Genomic DNA, 16,112 nt, shown 5'->3' on the forward strand with positions numbered 1-16,112 from the left:
TAGTTTAAAACCATCACCCGTTATCCTGTCACAACAGTCCCTGCTAAAAAGTCTGTCCCTTCTATCAGACCATCTCCTTCATCCCAGCTTTTATTATTTCTCTTCTTTCTCAGGCCAGCTCAGGATCCAGTCCTGCAGCTCCTGGGCTGGGTCTTTCTCCCCTCTCCCTCTCCAAGCATCTCTGCACATCCTCACTTCCACACAGCAAAGGCAGGAATTTCTTCACTTCCCAAAAAGCCAGAGGACTCATATTCATCTGATGGCTTTTCCTTTTCTCCCTGGCTCCAATTTGCAGCGAGTATTATTATTATTTTTTTTTTTTTTTTGCAAAAGCGCTCATCCCCGGAGCTAACAATAAAACTGTGTGTGCGTGTGTGAGCAAGAAGAGGGAGGGAGAGAGCAATACAACAGTCTGGCAATGTGAGACGGCATCGGAGAGCTGCGAGACCAGGGAGCTGGTGAAGAGAAGCAAAGCCCTCGCCCTGGGCTCAGTGTGAGCCCATTGGTTCCTCAGCTGCTGGTTTAAAGCAGAGAAGAGCTTGGAGGATCGGACTGCACAGCCAAGCGCAGACTCTCAGCCAAGTTGTCAGCACGCTGGGAAGAAGAGAGGCTCACACACACACGCACACACACACAGAGGAGATTGCAGGGTGTCTGCAGCTTGATGTGCATTTTTTATTTTTATTTTTTTTTTCCAGAAGGGAAGAGAGGGGACCAAATAAAACACAAAAGGGGGAAGGAGCTTGATTCAGCCCAGCAGTTCTGCGGGGAATAATGGATGTGACCATATCTCAGTTCATCCTAGAAGAATTTGATGTCAACTGCAGCCTCCTGGATCGTTTACAAGAGACTTTTTTAGAGAGTTCCTCTATTCCTTTCCTGGGCTTCGATGGTAGGAAACATTACCTAGCAGGGCTCCGGAAAGATTCCGTTTGCTTTGTGATGCAAAGTGTGTTGCTTTTGTGCTTACTCAACTGCTGCTTTTTCTCTTTCTGTCTCCCTTTTTTATTGCAAAAGGTCCGTACTGCAATGCCACAACCGATCAGATCGGGACCTGCTGGCCCAGAACCTCAGCGGGAGAACTGGTAGAGAGACCCTGCCCGGAGTTCTTCAATGGGATCAAATACAACACCACGAGTAAGTACAAACTCCTTTCTGTCTCCCACATATCCAATGTCGTGAAGGCACCTGGGGAGACCCAAAATATATTTAAAAAAAAAAAAAAGTGTTTGCCTGGGAATCAACATTTCCTCCACATTCCAGCTTGTATATTCAAAATTCCTGCCTGGAATGATGCAGATTTCTCAAAAGCGCAGACTTTCGGACACCAGTTCCTCTTTACTTAAGTGTATTTATGCAGATCTGGGCAAAAATACCCTCTGCAATCTAAGGAGAATATACTGTGCTTTGTGTGTTTGTTCATGTGTAGATGTGTACAGATGAACGTATTTGTAGCAGCACTGCAACCATTTGCATAACTAAAGATTCTTTTACTTGTGAGTAAAAGACTTGAGAGTCTGTCTGTCTGAGCAGGGGGACAAACTGGGCTGGAAGTTGTATCTAACAAACAAGGCTGGGGTCTGGAATCTGTTTAGCAACTTCATCAGCAGTTGGCTTGTGAGGCTGGGGTGGCTGCATCGTTATTGCAAGGGAAACAGTAGAGGATATTATGAGGCAAATAATATTCAAAGCAAGGGAGCATGGGGGCTCCTTAGAAATCTCTTGGAACTGATGCTTTGGTCTTAGAGGTAAACAATGATGATGACTCACAAAAAATTCATTATTCAGGCTGTTGGACCCAGAGATTCATTTCCTTTTCCTTATCTGTCAACACTGTTTGGACATTCATTAAGAGTTTTTAACATATCAGTTCCAAATATGTGTACCCACTTGTTTGTCACTCATTTTTCAGTGTGCTTTTGACTGTGAGGACGTTTCATTCCGTGTTTCACTCTGAACTGTTGCTGGGGTGTTAGCAGTCTAAATTTCAGGTAGTTTTATTTCGTGTGGCTAGCATTCTCAATAAATCCCATAAAAGAATGACCCTGTCATCTTAGACCTTATATTTTAACTTGTTGAAAGCGAACGTATTGTTCCCCAGCTCTAGGTGTCAAGGGTCATATAACTAGACACAAGTTCTGTGTATTTGCTGTGCAAAACTAAGCCCGGTTCCAGGTTTGTTCTTAGGCACCACCTTCCATCATCCTTGACTTGGAGCAGAATAAGGAGGTTACCTCAGAGAACTGCAAGATCATCTTCAAACCTTATATTCTCTGACCTGTGCTCTTCACAATAAAATAGGTGGGAATATACAGAGGGCTGGGTTATGCTGTCTTGGGTTAGAGCTCTTAGTCCGTTATCTTTAGAGTCTCAGTTGAGATCTGAAGAAAATTTCTGAGAATTAAGGACAGCTCAGACAAGAGCAAGTGTATCAGAACAGACCCTAAAAGAACAGCCATAGGAAATGGACCTCGAGATGTATGGCATTTTTTTTCCATTTCCTTTTTTTTTTTTTTTTTTGGTGGGGGTTGTCAGTATTTCCACTGCTTTATTTTTGTTTCTCCAAAAGGAAAAACTAAAAAAAAGCATTATGAATGATTCCTTACTTATATCATAAACACAGTGGAGAGAATTTAAAGGCTTTTTCTGTGCATGGAAAAAAAAAATCTTGAATACCCTGTTTTATTTTGGTAAACTCTGTTAATGCTTTCTGTAGTTTATTAATGATTTGATTTAAAGTTCTTCCCTGCACCTCTCCCTCACAATGGTGGCTAATGCTTGTATTACAGCGCTATCAAATTTTCTGAAATTCATTGCTTTTAAAACAACAGCATGTTGAGTAAATTAAAGGCTGTTAAAAATACGTTGCGGAAATGCTGAAGCATTATTTTGTCATAGTCTGCAGAAATGGACATTTTTCTCATTTCATAACATAACAGTCGTAACATCAAATGTGAATAGTCTCATTGAGAAAATGTGTGTCTGCAGGACGGATTGGTGTTTCATACTGGTGCCCAGATGTGGTAGTGTATGCAGCTTGCAATAGGGAACTACATTACACTGAAGCCACTGGAGATGCCTTTCAGTTGATCTTATGCTTTTCCATGTGTGTCATTCCTCCAAGTTGTGGCGTAGACGAGGAAGGGAAGTACTATACCAAGGTTTGAGTCAACTTGTAAAATCAGTGGCTTCTTGGGCAATAGTAGTTGACGATTAAGGCTTGGGAAAGCAGTAGGACAGCAGGTTAAGATTTGAACGCAGCGGTACAATCTCTTTTGTGATCTGAAAAATGTGGTGATAAGTACACACAGAACATGCCCAAAGTTTGGGAAATCCGAATATTGACACGCTCTTGCTACTTTTACTCGTGTGATTTCACCAAGTTGGTTCGTGGGCTGACTAGAGGGTCATTTGTAATGAGACTCAATGTGCTTAAAAACTAGACTGTGAACCTCATGCAGATAATAAAATAAGCACGACTGATAAAAAAATGGGAAATGGATCTTGCAGATTTCAGAGGTGAATAATACAGCTCCAAAGTGAAGGTTTGATCAGGAGGTGGCTTGGATTAATATAAAATTCCTGCCTAGGACATGTAGTGTAGTTTTTTCGTTCCATTTTCCATTTTGGTGAGGTAAAGGAAGAAATGGTAGTGTGTAACATTGTACTGAATAGTTTTTGAGAGGGATATCAGACAAGTTTAAAAAAACACCGTGCAATGCCTTTCTTGTACTAAGGGCTTATCCAGTTCTAGGTCATAACTCAGCTATTTATTATACTGTCATGCATCCTGTGTTTGCGAGCTGCTACCTTTCAGGATCCATATTTAGTTTGGTTTTGTACAACTGCGAGTATAGTGCTCATTCTAATGTGTATAAAACTTTTGGATCAATTTCAGTGATTTTTTTTTTTTTTTTGGTTTTTAGAAATGAAGCTCTCAAACACTGCAAGTTCATTGCAGGTTCATAAAAGTAGTTCATCAGCTGGAAGGAATGAATCCAGTAGCATTCTCTGTAAACGAAAGCTTTTGCATTGTAGACACTAGAAAATCCAGACTTGGAAGTGCCCAAACTGTATTAAAAACTTAGACCAGACTCAGTCAAGCACAAAACGCTGAACCATGGCAAACCAGGCTGCCCAAATTCTGGTACTCACGGGGCTATTTCTGCGCCTTATTGTAGTTTCTGCGCATGAAGTATACGGAATTCAAGACAAAATGCAACAAGTAGTTCACATCACCGCGGATCAGGTCATCAAAGGCTTTGAATGGACCTACCCTGGCTTGGTATCCATCTCACCAACTGTCTTGCTTTGGTTGTCGCTCTAACTCAGAACCCTTGAGCGCTCGGATGGGAAACACTATCAAATCCTGCAATAGGCCAGCAAAATATAACTAAAGGGTATTTGAGTCAAAAACCTTAAGAAAAAGAACTGATGCATAAAAAAATCCCCTCCTTTTTGCTACTGTAGAATAAACTGTTTGCATAACATATTTCCATTCTAACTGCAAAAAAATCCCGTGGTGATTTTGTGCCTGTGTCTGTGTTTTTGTGTGTCTCTTGGGAACTGCTGAGTGACTCAGATAAGTTTCAGTTGGCTTTGTAAAACAAAGTCTGTCAGTCTGTGAGTATTTTTCATCTCTGACACTTTGTTATTTTGGTGATTTTTTTTTCTCCCTTTCTGTTTGGGAAATAAAGTCATGCTGATAAATCAAGATCTGGTTACCCTTTAGTATGATTTGTCAATATAGGCAAAATGTTCTTTGACCAAAGATCTGAAAATTGTTTCATTCACTTACAACTTTGTAATTTTGCAGCAAAGCTTAAGTATTATTCTCGAAGGGGAAAAAAAAGAAAGAAAAATGTGTGTGTTGGTGCAGTGGGTGGTTGTGCACTTGTCTCTGCTCAGCATCTATATTTAGCTAAAGATGACAATATCATTGCTGCCCTCTAGATGTGTTTGTGCTCTGACAGTGTGAAGCTTTTATTCTTGTTTGAAGAAACACATTTATTCACTTATTACGATATCCTGAAGCTTGATTAATTCAGCAAATGGGCAGTAGTGAGACTCTTTTTGCTGCTTGCAAAAAAGTGGTTGTGCATGCAAGTACGGCATGTTACAGGCTCAAGTATGTCAACTTTAGCTCCTTCCTTTCCCTACAAATCGCACTGTGCAATGGTGAAATCCAGGATTAGATGTTCACCTGATGGTCAATAAGTGTTGACTCTTGTAGCCTTAGCTCTCTGAATTGAGTTTGTCTACAACAAGAGGTGCAGCAGAGGGTGTTCTGTGGTGAGACCGTGGGAGACTGGTCAGCTCGGTTTGTGCTGGTTGCAGGCAGAAGGTGGAAGCATTGGAAGGTCTCTGACTTGAGGATTAAGACACATAAATCTAGGTATTTCCAAGTAGGTATCGACAGCTAATTTAAATATCTAAGCTGTAATACAATTTAGTGGGGCTCTAATTGGTACAGGAGATGAAGCCTAGAGAGTTACTCAACTCAACTCAACTCGAATGTACAGAACAGCTCAGTAGCCCATGCAGAAGTGCTGTTGCCATTTTATATGTTCAGGTATATCTTTGCCTGGTATCTAGTTCCTGTTTCAGAAGCCCCAGGTCTTGCGTAGGTGTGTGTTTTACCTTCCAGGCCACAGACATGTTGCAGATACGCTAAGACAGATGATACGATGCCTGTGTTTAGGCAGCTGAATTCATCCCTGGGTGCCTATTGAGCTGAACTAAACCCACACCTGGGGATTGACACGAGGAGGTCAGACTGCTTTTGTGATCAACAGGAACAAAAGGTCTCCATAGCTCTAACACCCTCTCTGCAAATCCCCCTCTCTCACACTCTCAGCATAGGAAAGCTCTTGGAGATAGCCACTTCAGATGAGTGGTTTGGGTATTGCAAAAAGCATCCTCTTCTTCTCCAGGGACTATGCTGCTGAAAACAGGCACATAAGTGCTGCTAACCTTGCACTGATGGGGATTTGGTCCCTTCCTGCCTACTCCTTGTTCTGAGGGTGTTTACACCACGGTGTACACACCATGTCCTGGGGTGTATCAAGCACAGCATCGCCAGCCGGTCAAGGGAGGTGATTGCCCCACTCCACACTGCACTGGTGTGTCCCCACCTTGAGTACTGTGTGAAGTTTTGGGCACTGCAGTATAAGAAGAACATAAAACTGTTAGAGTGTGTCTAGAGGAGCGTGACCAAGACGGTGAAAGATCTTGAGGGCGAGACTTACGAGGAGTGGCTGAGGTCACTTGGTTTGTTTGGCTTGGAGAAGAAAGGCTGAGGGTGGACTTTGTCACAGTCTACACCTTCCTCATGGCGGGTAGTGGAGGGGAAGGTGTTGATCTCCTCTCTCTGGTGACCAGCGATAGGACATGAGGAAATGGAATGAAGCTGCATCAAGGGAAGATCAGAATGCGCATTAGGAAAAGGTTCTGCACTCAGAGGGTGGTCGGTCACTGGAACAGGCTCTCCAGGGAAGTTCTCATGGCACCAAGCCTGTCAGAGTTCAAGGAGCAACTAGACAATGCTCTTAGTTAGATGGTTTAGTTTGAGGTAGATCTGCAAGGAGCAGGGAGTTGTACTCAATGATCTTTATGAGTCTCTTCCAATTTGAGATATTTTGTGATTCCATGATTTGATGACTCTTTGGTAGCTCTATAACCAGCTGCCTTGTTGAGAATGATTTGGAGAGGGTTGGTGACTTAGCAGCTGGGCTGTTGGTCACATGGATGGACATGGGAGAAAGGACTATTGGCACAAGTATCACAGTTGTACCTATTGACGTGGCTTACTCCACAATGAAAGAACAATCCCTGCAGTTCTTTGTTATCTCATCTTGAAGAGAGGCAAATAATCTGTTGTGTGCTGAGGGAAGGCTGAAGAAGTGAATTAATAGCTTTTCTGTTTTGCATCTCCTGTATTTTGAAAGAGGTTAAAGAGAAGATTTAATTTTTAAAAAAGCAAAAGAGCTAATTTTCATATGTTAAACAATCATTCTTTTATCAAAATCTAACCTCTGCTGCTTTTCCTTCTGGTTAATTATTGTTCAAAATTCTTGTGCAGTGGTGGCTTCAGCTTTCACATAAAACACAAGCCTTGCTTGGAAATCATTGGTCACAGAGTCTTTTTCATACTATATGAGTACGATCTGTCCTGATAATTACAGAAATGTGCACTTTTATATATGGCTAGCCTAGAGGTTCAATTAACATTTTCACTCGTGTTTTATCTTGTGTATTTTAGTGTCTCGAGCACTTCTGTTGATCACATTCACACAACTCTTTCCTTGGAGGTTATTCTGGTTTGATTTCTAAAGGGTGCGTTTTTGAAACCTAACTCCCTTTGTGGGGATTCTTTATGTTCTGTTGGCCTTTCATCTTTATTGGAGAGAGAGAAACAAAATGTCCATCAACACAACCTTGTAAGCATGAGCAGACATACAGCTGGATTCAGTGAGGAGATGCAGCTGAGGTGCATCTCAAGGACAAGGTGAGAGGCAGCAGATGTTAAGCAGCTCTGGTGCACTGCCGTTTGGATTGAAGTGCTCTTTAAATATTTAAAACATTTCTGAAAGAAGAGTTTCGAAGGTCAAATACACTATTTTCTCTTTCTGCTAGGCAATGCGTTTGTGTTTTCAGACTCAGTACTATGAAGCCTTAAAACCACTCCCACCTTATCTCTCTTCTGTAACCTTGTTAGGTGTCCAGAATGCTTTTATTTCACTGGACTGTTTAATGACAGAAGGAGGTTTGGGGTAAGAAGAGGTATTTTGTAGGCCAATTTTAATTACAAGCTCACTATAAAAAATCTGTTAAGAAAAAACGTCTGCCATTTTGAAGAAACCTTGTTTTAGCCATCCTGGGGTGACCAACACAATATTTGTCAGGTAGGGAGTCAAGAGTACATGAGACCTAAAAGAAGGAGACAGAGGAGAAACCAAACAAACACAGCAGAGGAAAAAGAAAGCTGGAATTGGAATTCTAAGAGAGGGGATAAAACATAATTTTTAAACTCATAAAGCTTGTCTCCGGGGAGAAAAAATCTGCAGTTTATTAGGTCAGCTTGATTCCAATGGCGTTCTATCTAGATGAAGATTTCAACCACCTTTGTTCATTTTCTCTTGCTAGTTTAGGTTGAATTCTTCCACAAAAACAGCAGTGGGAGGCTCTTCATTTCAGTGCATGCACAGATGGGAGACGCTTTTTTTTTTTCTTAAGTTGTTTTGTTTTGGTGGGTTTTTTTCTTTCCATTGTGAAGCATAATTTGTGGTAAGAGACCATTCTGATTTTGCAGTTTGGAAGAAGAGTGTTGAAAACAATATTTAAAAGGAGGAGTGAAAATAACCCATCTTTCTTTCTCGCACTGCTATCACCCTGTGAAATGTGATTTCTTCATTGAGCACAGAATAGAAGCTAATTGCATGTAGTAAAATAAGAAGATTATTAATGTTAGTTCAGCCATGTTCAGGGGTCTTTTCACAAGCTAGTTAAACATAGATTAATAATTTTCTTCTTCACTAGTAAGTTATGAGGTAGCTTTGCTATGATCTTATTGAGTCTGATTGGGATTCTCTTAAGTTTAGGCTTGACTTTCAGGGCAGCCTTCACACATTTCCCAGAGCCAGGAATTGCTACTGCTGCTGCTCTGGACCAAGTCCATCTGACCCTCTGCCAAAGTCCATCAGACCTGACATCAGTAGCAGGAGCCCCAGTCCCTTGCTTTGCCCTTCAGGGTGGTGACCATGAATTTGAACTTGTGGCAGAGGGGTCAGCACCCAGAACTTCTGGACTGGTCACGAGAGAGTGATGATGGGTGTCTGAGAGGGCTCTGAACCTTGTGGCCTTCAGGAGGGTGAGCAAACACAGGGTTGCACACTTTTTTTGGGAGGCTTCTGTGACCTACGGAAGCTGCACCATCCACCTCTCCATAACTTGCATGAGATATTGAACTGTTGCCTAAGCTGACGGCAACTACCAGCTGGCAAACAGATGGACTGAGGTTCAGTTTCTTCCCACAAGTTAGGAATTAGACGGTACTTGCAAAATCGTGTGCTTCTGGGGCCAAGGAAGGAGTAAAAGAAGGAATGGCTCGGGAACATATGGGGAAAAGAAGGAATTAAACACATTGCAAAGGGAGACAAAGCAAGAAATCCCCATCTCAGAATGTCAAAATGAGAGGAAAAAATCCCACCCAGCTACATCTAGTGTGGGCACTGTCTTGTGGACGTGGGATTTCTTGTTTTATTCTGCCTTATGACCCGTTTTCTCTCCAGCCAAGCTGCAGGGGGATGAGGTCTGGAACCCTGTTGGGGAAGGTGGAATCAGGCTGTTCTCTCCAGTCCCTGAACACTTGAGACTGTCTGCACCTCACTGGGTTCCAGCCTCTGTGTTTATTGTCACAAAACCTTAGGGAGAGTCTTACGGAAGCAATGGTCACCCGTAATTCTGCATCTCAGCCACAGGGTGTCACTTAAAGTGTAGGTAAAGTGTCCACGGGCATCTGCACTGAGTCAGGGGTGGAAATGATGGACGGGGTAAAAGAAACCTGGCATGAATGGTGGTCCTGGACCTCGTCCTGCTCTAATTACCCCCAGCGCTGCCTCTGCAGCTTCCCCATCCTGCTGGGTGGTAGAAGAGACTCATTGAAGTGGGGCTAAGGACACAGAGGAGAATGAGGAGGATGTTCTGGAAGGAACCCTGCTGTCCCTGCCTTTGTGGAGCACTTGCTTGAGAGCAGGTCACTGGCTGAAGGTAGGTGGTTGGTGGTGGCTTCACCAGTGCTAAACTTTGTTCCCAGTCAGGTGAGTATGTTAGAAGATGTGGAGCTACACAAAGTGTAATGTAGCCATTCTGGGGTGAAGCAACCCTATCAAAGAAGCTTAAGCAGTCACCAAGAACCTGCATTTGGGTGACACATGGAGTCCTCCCTGCTGCACACACCCTGTTCATTGCTGGACTGCTTCCCACTGCATCAACCTGATCTCTCCTGCCTGGGTGCTGTCCCTGCAGGTACTGTCAGATTGTCTTTGTAGACCCTCAGGTACCTGACGGAAGCTTTATGTGCTCCTGCTTAACGAGAAAAATAAATTGTCATATTAACAGTGGGACAATACCTCACTCAGCAGTGACCACTGAACTTGGCTGTTGCTCATAGGAAGGGTGTTCTGCAGATCAGTAAGTTCATAGCCCAGATTTAGGTTCTTTGTATTTTAAAGGGGCAAGTGTAGGGTCCTGCATTTTAACAAGGGCAAGCGTAGGGTCCTTTACCTGGGGAGGAATAAACCGTGGCACCAGTACGGGTGAGGGGCGGACCTGCTGGAAAGCAGCTCTGCAGAGATGGACTTGGGAGTTCTGGTCAACAACAGGTTGATCATGAGCCAACGATGTGCCCTGGTGGCCAAGAAAGCCAATGGTACCTGGGGTGCATTAAGAAGAGTGTGACAGCAGGTCAAGAGAGGTGGTTCCTCCCCCTCTGCTCTGCCCTGGTGAGGCTGCATCGGGAGTTCTGTGTCCAGTTCTGGGGTCCCCAGTTTAAGAAGGACAAGGAATTACTGGAGAGAGTCCAGCGGAGGCTACGAAGATGCTGAAGGGTCTGGAGCATCTTTCTGATGAGGAGAGACTGAGAGAGCTGGGGCTGTTCAGCTGGATAAGAGAAGCTGAGAGGGGATCTCATCAATGTTTATAAATATCTCCAGGGCGGGTGTCAAGAGCATGGACCAGACTCTGTTCAGTGGGGCCCAACGACAGGATGAGGGGCAACGGGCACAGACTGAAACACAGGAGGTTCCAGCTGAATATGAGGAGAAACTTCTTTCCTTTGAGGTGCCAGAGCCCTGGACCAGGCTGCCCAGAGAGGTCGTGGAGTCTCCTTCTCTGGAGACATTCAAACCCACCCGGACACATTCCTGTGTGATCTGCTCTGGTGACCCTGCTTTAGCAGGTGGGCTGAATTGGATGATCTCCACAGGTCCCTTCCAACCCCAGCCAGTCTGTGATTCTGTATTTTCCTCTGTGATCTCCAGTGGCGTGGAGGTATCTTTGCTGTTCATGTAAGAGTGAATCTTTGTGACTTCTGTGTCTTGGAAGAACAGTATGTCAAGCTGTGTCCTGGTCTCAGTAAAGTTCTCAGACTCTGAAAGTCATGCAAGGCTTTTGCTCATGGTCTGCTGTCCTGTGAAAGGGAAACTCTTACTCAGTTTTGGACTACACATTTCTTATGACTTGACTTCCAGATTAGAATAGCCACTCTTAGTAGCTTGGGTAGGTGATGAGAAATATGATTTCCCATGGAAATAGGAGGGGAATGGATTTTTAGTAGACGTTTTCCTTTTTTGGTGCAATTTCATTCCCCCCAGCTCTTATTCATGGAGTTTGCAATTGGTAGCTCTTGGGACAAACTCATAAAATCAATAAAATTTGGATTGCTTAATACTGACTTCTTTTTCTGCAGTGCTGGAAATAACAGAGGGCCAGATGCTGCTCTATAGGAGACTTTTGCAGTGGGAAGTAATCCATTGAAACAAATTAGAAGAATAGAAACTCAATGTTTTGTTGGTTGTTTTTTTTTTTTTTTTTTAAAAAAAAACTCTCATGAAGAGTTTTCCCTGGGAAAACAGAAGAAGAAAGAATCATTCCCAATGCAGTTGCACTGTCCAAAACACCTGGTGGTTGTAAAGCACTGACCATAATGACACAAGAATTAATGCAGTTCCTTATCTTCCTGAGTAAGTCAGGGAGCAAACAGTGATTTGGAAAACAGAAAATGTGTTATAGAAATGAAACAACCAAAGAAAATAGGAAATTACTTTGTTAGTACATCATCAAGATTTTAACTAAGAAGTGAACTCCTAGTGATTCTTTTTTCTCACTGCTAAGAATTTTAATTTAACTTAATTATTGCTGAATTATGCCAGTAATATCTGAAACATCAGCATTCGTGTACTTCAAAGTACATGATGAGCAGTCATTACTTCGTGCAGAATCTCCAGGCTTGCTATATTGATTGCTGCTTTTCAACTAGAGCAGCTAAGACAGAGTTTGGAATCAGAGTGTATTTTCAAGGATCCTGATTTCTGTGCTGATCTTAATACGCTTAAACAACCAAATCCTCTGAGCCCTACTTGCGGGACAACAGGTGTTTAGTTGCTGGAAATTGATTTCTAGGTATCATTAACTGGAGACACCCTATTCCTTTCCAAGACAACAGAATAAAAGGCAGTGGGTGATAGATTTTTGGGACTGCAGCAAGGAGCTTCAGGTAAGACAACAAAGGAGGTATCTAAAAGGAGGTTGTAGCATGGAGGGAGTTGGTCTCTTCTCCCAAGTAGCAACAATAGGATGTGAGGAAATGGCCTCAAGTTGTGCCAGGGGAGGTTTAGATTGGATATTAGGGAAAATTTCTTAATGGAAAGGGTTGTCGGGCATTGGAACAGGCTGTCCAGGGCAGCGGTGGAGTCACCATCCCTGGAGGGGTTTAAAAGACATGTAGATCAGGTTCTCAGGGACATGGGTTAGTGTCAGGGTTGGGTTCATGGTTGGACTCAATGATCTTAAAGGTATTTTCCAACTAAAATGATTCTATGGGGGTGATGAAAATCAGGGCCGCTTCAGAGGCACCTCTCAGTGTTGGGCTTCCTTAGACAAAGCACCTAGCGTGTCCCTGCCTAGTAGGAGTTTATTCTGTCCCAGAAGCTTTGGAGGGAGACAGAGAGAGTCCTGACTTGGGAAGCCCTTTTCTTCAAGGGCTTATGTGCCTGTTCTGAGAGGTCCCTGCCTCAGGATGTAGATGGTGACATCTTGGGTGGGAAGCTGCAGGGATTTGCGCAGTCGTGCACTTGTCCCATGAGTGGTGTGGGGTTGTGTGGGCGTCAGGCAACACTGTCACCGGATCACAAGAAGTAAAGCGGACTTCTCTCATTCCTTCTTGTCAACACTTTTTATTAAAGAAAGCCAGGTTTCCACAGATCTACATTTGGTTTATTTTTGGCCATAGAATCCGATCTTCCGAATTTCCCATTTCGCATCAATGTCATGTGTAAACTCAGCCACTTGCCCCAGTACTGTGCCAATGTTTAACAAATGTCTCCCTCTCGTTAGGCCTCTCTAAAAATGAACATTTCCACCTGTCAGCTGGCAGCACTGTGCCAAAGCTGACTGTGACTAAGGGAGCCTTCTTTGCAGCACTAAAATAAGAAGGTTTTTGGTTTGTTTTGTTTGAGAAGTGAGGGAACAAAGTACTATTTGGATCTGCCTTCTGTTTCAAACCTGAGTCTCAAAAAGGACGAATGGATCCAAATGTAGCTATGGTGGTGAATTGTGTTGCCCAGTCCAAGGGACAGCGGCTGTAGCAATATGAATTTGAAGTTTTGCTGCTGTTCTTACTCTTTCTTGAGGGAGAACTAAAAGATCACCACCAAGGTCTTATCTTGTAGTTAAATCATCCCGATCCACCTACAAACCTGGATCTCGGGCTGGCCTTGTCTTTTTCATCCAAATCTGTTCTTAATCCCTCCATCTCTCCTGTATTCACTGCACGTTTCTCTTGCAAAATAAATCCCGGCAACAATAATAACAGCAGTTTTGTTCGTACACAAACACTTTGCTTTATTCCTTCAGTGAATGCTGAGGGTCTGTGAGCTGAACCAGAGAGGTGAGTGTATCAGGAGATCATAGATGTCATATGGTGTGTTTGTTTATAATGTCATAACAGTATGTAAAATGCTCTCCTGTAACTAGAAATATGATAAATAGTAGTTTCATTTTTCAGTGAATGGGTGTAGAGTATTTCCTAGAAAATCCTATTTGACTGATTCTCTGTTAGATCTCAGCTGCAGATCCATGACTGAGTTATCGTGATTACTTCAGCACATGGATGAGCAGAGGTGGAACTTGTGCTGTTATTTTTTCATCACTTCTTCAGCTGGTTAGGTAACTGCATGCCTTCTGTCTGCCTTCACCGTGTTACCTCTCCTAGGGTCTCTATCAAACCCCATTCCCTGCAATGACCTGACTGGCACAGAGAGCACCGTGAATGGGGTAGACGCACGAATGAGTCACTGATGCTCTGGGACCGTATGGAAACCGACTGTGTGTGCACTCAGTTTCTGGGAAACCTGAGCTAAAATTTGCCTTCTGAAATCTCAGGGAAATAAATTGATTTTACTGTGGGAAGTCAATCACATGTCCAAGTGCTTAGGTTCATGGGTAGCTCTGAAAACACTACTCTGATTTTACTAGTACCTTCTGGAAATGAAGCATTTCTAGTGATTTTAAGCATTGAGCTGAGGAAGTCCTATATTTTCTTGATGAAAATAAACACGGTGCAGCAAAATAAGATATTGCAAGTTGGACTAGATGAACCCTACTTCTCCCAGCCAGAATTTCTGTGGTTTTGTGATATCCCTACAGACTTTAAATGGATCCTTCAGTGGTGTCTATCATCAATATTTTGCTCTTCATGGCACTGTCATGACCCTTAGTGGTCGTGTTTTTTAGCTTCTAGGACACTTGAACTGTAAGCAGAATATGAAGAATGTGTAGTATATTATGTGTAACAGAGCAAGAGTAATATCAGTCTCTTGTTTGGATTCCATATACTTATTGATGTGTAATTCTTCTACACCATTTTACTTGTTTTAGTTCATCCTCTGCTTGCTTTTAGGGCGATAAGCGAGATTCACAGGGCACTGACCTTTGTCTTGTTGCCATGCTACATTAATGAAAATCAGCTGGAAAAGGCAGGGCTAATTGCTTTGATTTGATCCTGAAATGTTGATGACTCATTGATGGCTCATTCAGAAAAGCAGATACTCAAGATAGAAGGACCAGATAAAAATAGCTTTCTTGAGAAGAAGTTAAGCAATTTAAGTGTTAGAAGTTTCAAGTGTCTAGGTCCAGAGTGCTGTGTGCTGCTTGCTGGAACTTGTTGCTTTGGCATCTGCATCCTCTTCTACCTCAAGGTAAGAGGAATAAACCCTCTGCTCAGCTCTCAGAAGGGAGCACCAGTGACTTGGTTCAGATGTCCCTCTGACAAGCCTGGAGCCTGCATCCAAGCAGTGAGCTAAATGTCTGAAGCAGGGACCCTGCAACACCTGGAAGATGACACTTTCTGAGACCTTCTGGGGCATATGTAGAATAGTTCTCAAAGTTAAAATATTTTGCACCTCACTAGAACTGACTGGCTTCCACTGCTAATTTATTTCTCTTCTACAAAAGGCATTACAGAAGCTCGCAGGAAGAGTGGAAATAGGGAAAAAAAAAAAAAAAAAAAGTAGATGAAGAGCAAAGTATGGACCCAGCAGACTGGAAATGGAAAGGGAGATTACTGGTTGAGGTGGAATTGAGCAGAGGGACAGAGACCTTGTGCCAGGAGAAAGACACAAGCTAAGAGTTGCTGCGGGTGTGGAGTTCCTGTAGAAAACTTTAGTGAACAGGTTAAGTGATTTAAAGTGTAGGAATTCCTTTGTGCAGGGGGAAGAACTGGCAGTGTAGTGTGGCAGGTTGTGTGGAGCAAGAAGCAGCAACCACCTTGTAAACAAATAAGGACAAAGTGTTGTGAGGTTAGATGGAAAGATGGCACAGCAAAACATAGGTGAGGAGTGGCTTGGGTATTAGTGCCATCAAAGAATGCAGTGTATGAACCCTGACAGAAGGATGGGGCAAATATTAGGAGGCACAGAAAATGTTTCTGGGGAAGAACTGGAGTGCTATACAAGCCATCTGCCACCTGTGAGACAACGAGCAAAAAGTATCCCAGAAAAACAGCAGGTGACAGAAGGAAATTGTTAGTTAAATACCAGGTATAAAGAGTAGGTGTGATATGTGCTGTACTGCATCCAAGGTGTGCAGGATAGAGCAACAGGTGCAATTATTGACCACAGTGCCACCAGAGTCTCTGAGCAAATTAAAACTCAACAGAAGAAAATGTCAAAGCCAATGTATCTTGTTTTGTGTGGGAAAAGTTGATGTGCAGCTTGACTTTTAGCATGTTTGGCCTGAGTACTTTCTTTCCATGCTCCTGTGGGAAGAGATGTTCATAGACTGGTTTCCTTCGTGATCTTTTCTTGCAGTCTCTCCTCTGGCTTTCTTGTCCCCTG

The 16,112-nt window shown here is 43.0% G+C and overlaps 1 protein-coding gene across 4 annotated transcripts in view; it reads left to right on the plus strand.

Annotated features, from left to right (window-relative positions):
- CRHR2 (corticotropin releasing hormone receptor 2) overlaps positions 1 to 16,112 on the plus strand; it is a 157,594-nt gene that overhangs the window by 43,600 nt on the left and 97,882 nt on the right. For 3 of the 4 annotated variants that reach the window (XM_065628081.1, XM_065628082.1, XM_065628079.1), the window contains exon 3: positions 1,018 to 1,137. In XM_065628081.1, coding sequence (XP_065484153.1) covers positions 1,018 to 1,137 — 120 coding nt within the window. Of the gene's footprint in view, positions 1 to 698; positions 893 to 1,017; positions 1,138 to 16,112 lie in introns of all 4 variants that reach the window. The other variant, XM_065628080.1, reaches the window with a different exon arrangement.

The sequence above is a fragment of the Caloenas nicobarica genome, chromosome 2 (assembly GCF_036013445.1).
Source record: "Caloenas nicobarica isolate bCalNic1 chromosome 2, bCalNic1.hap1, whole genome shotgun sequence".
NCBI lineage: Eukaryota > Metazoa > Chordata > Aves > Columbiformes > Columbidae > Caloenas > Caloenas nicobarica.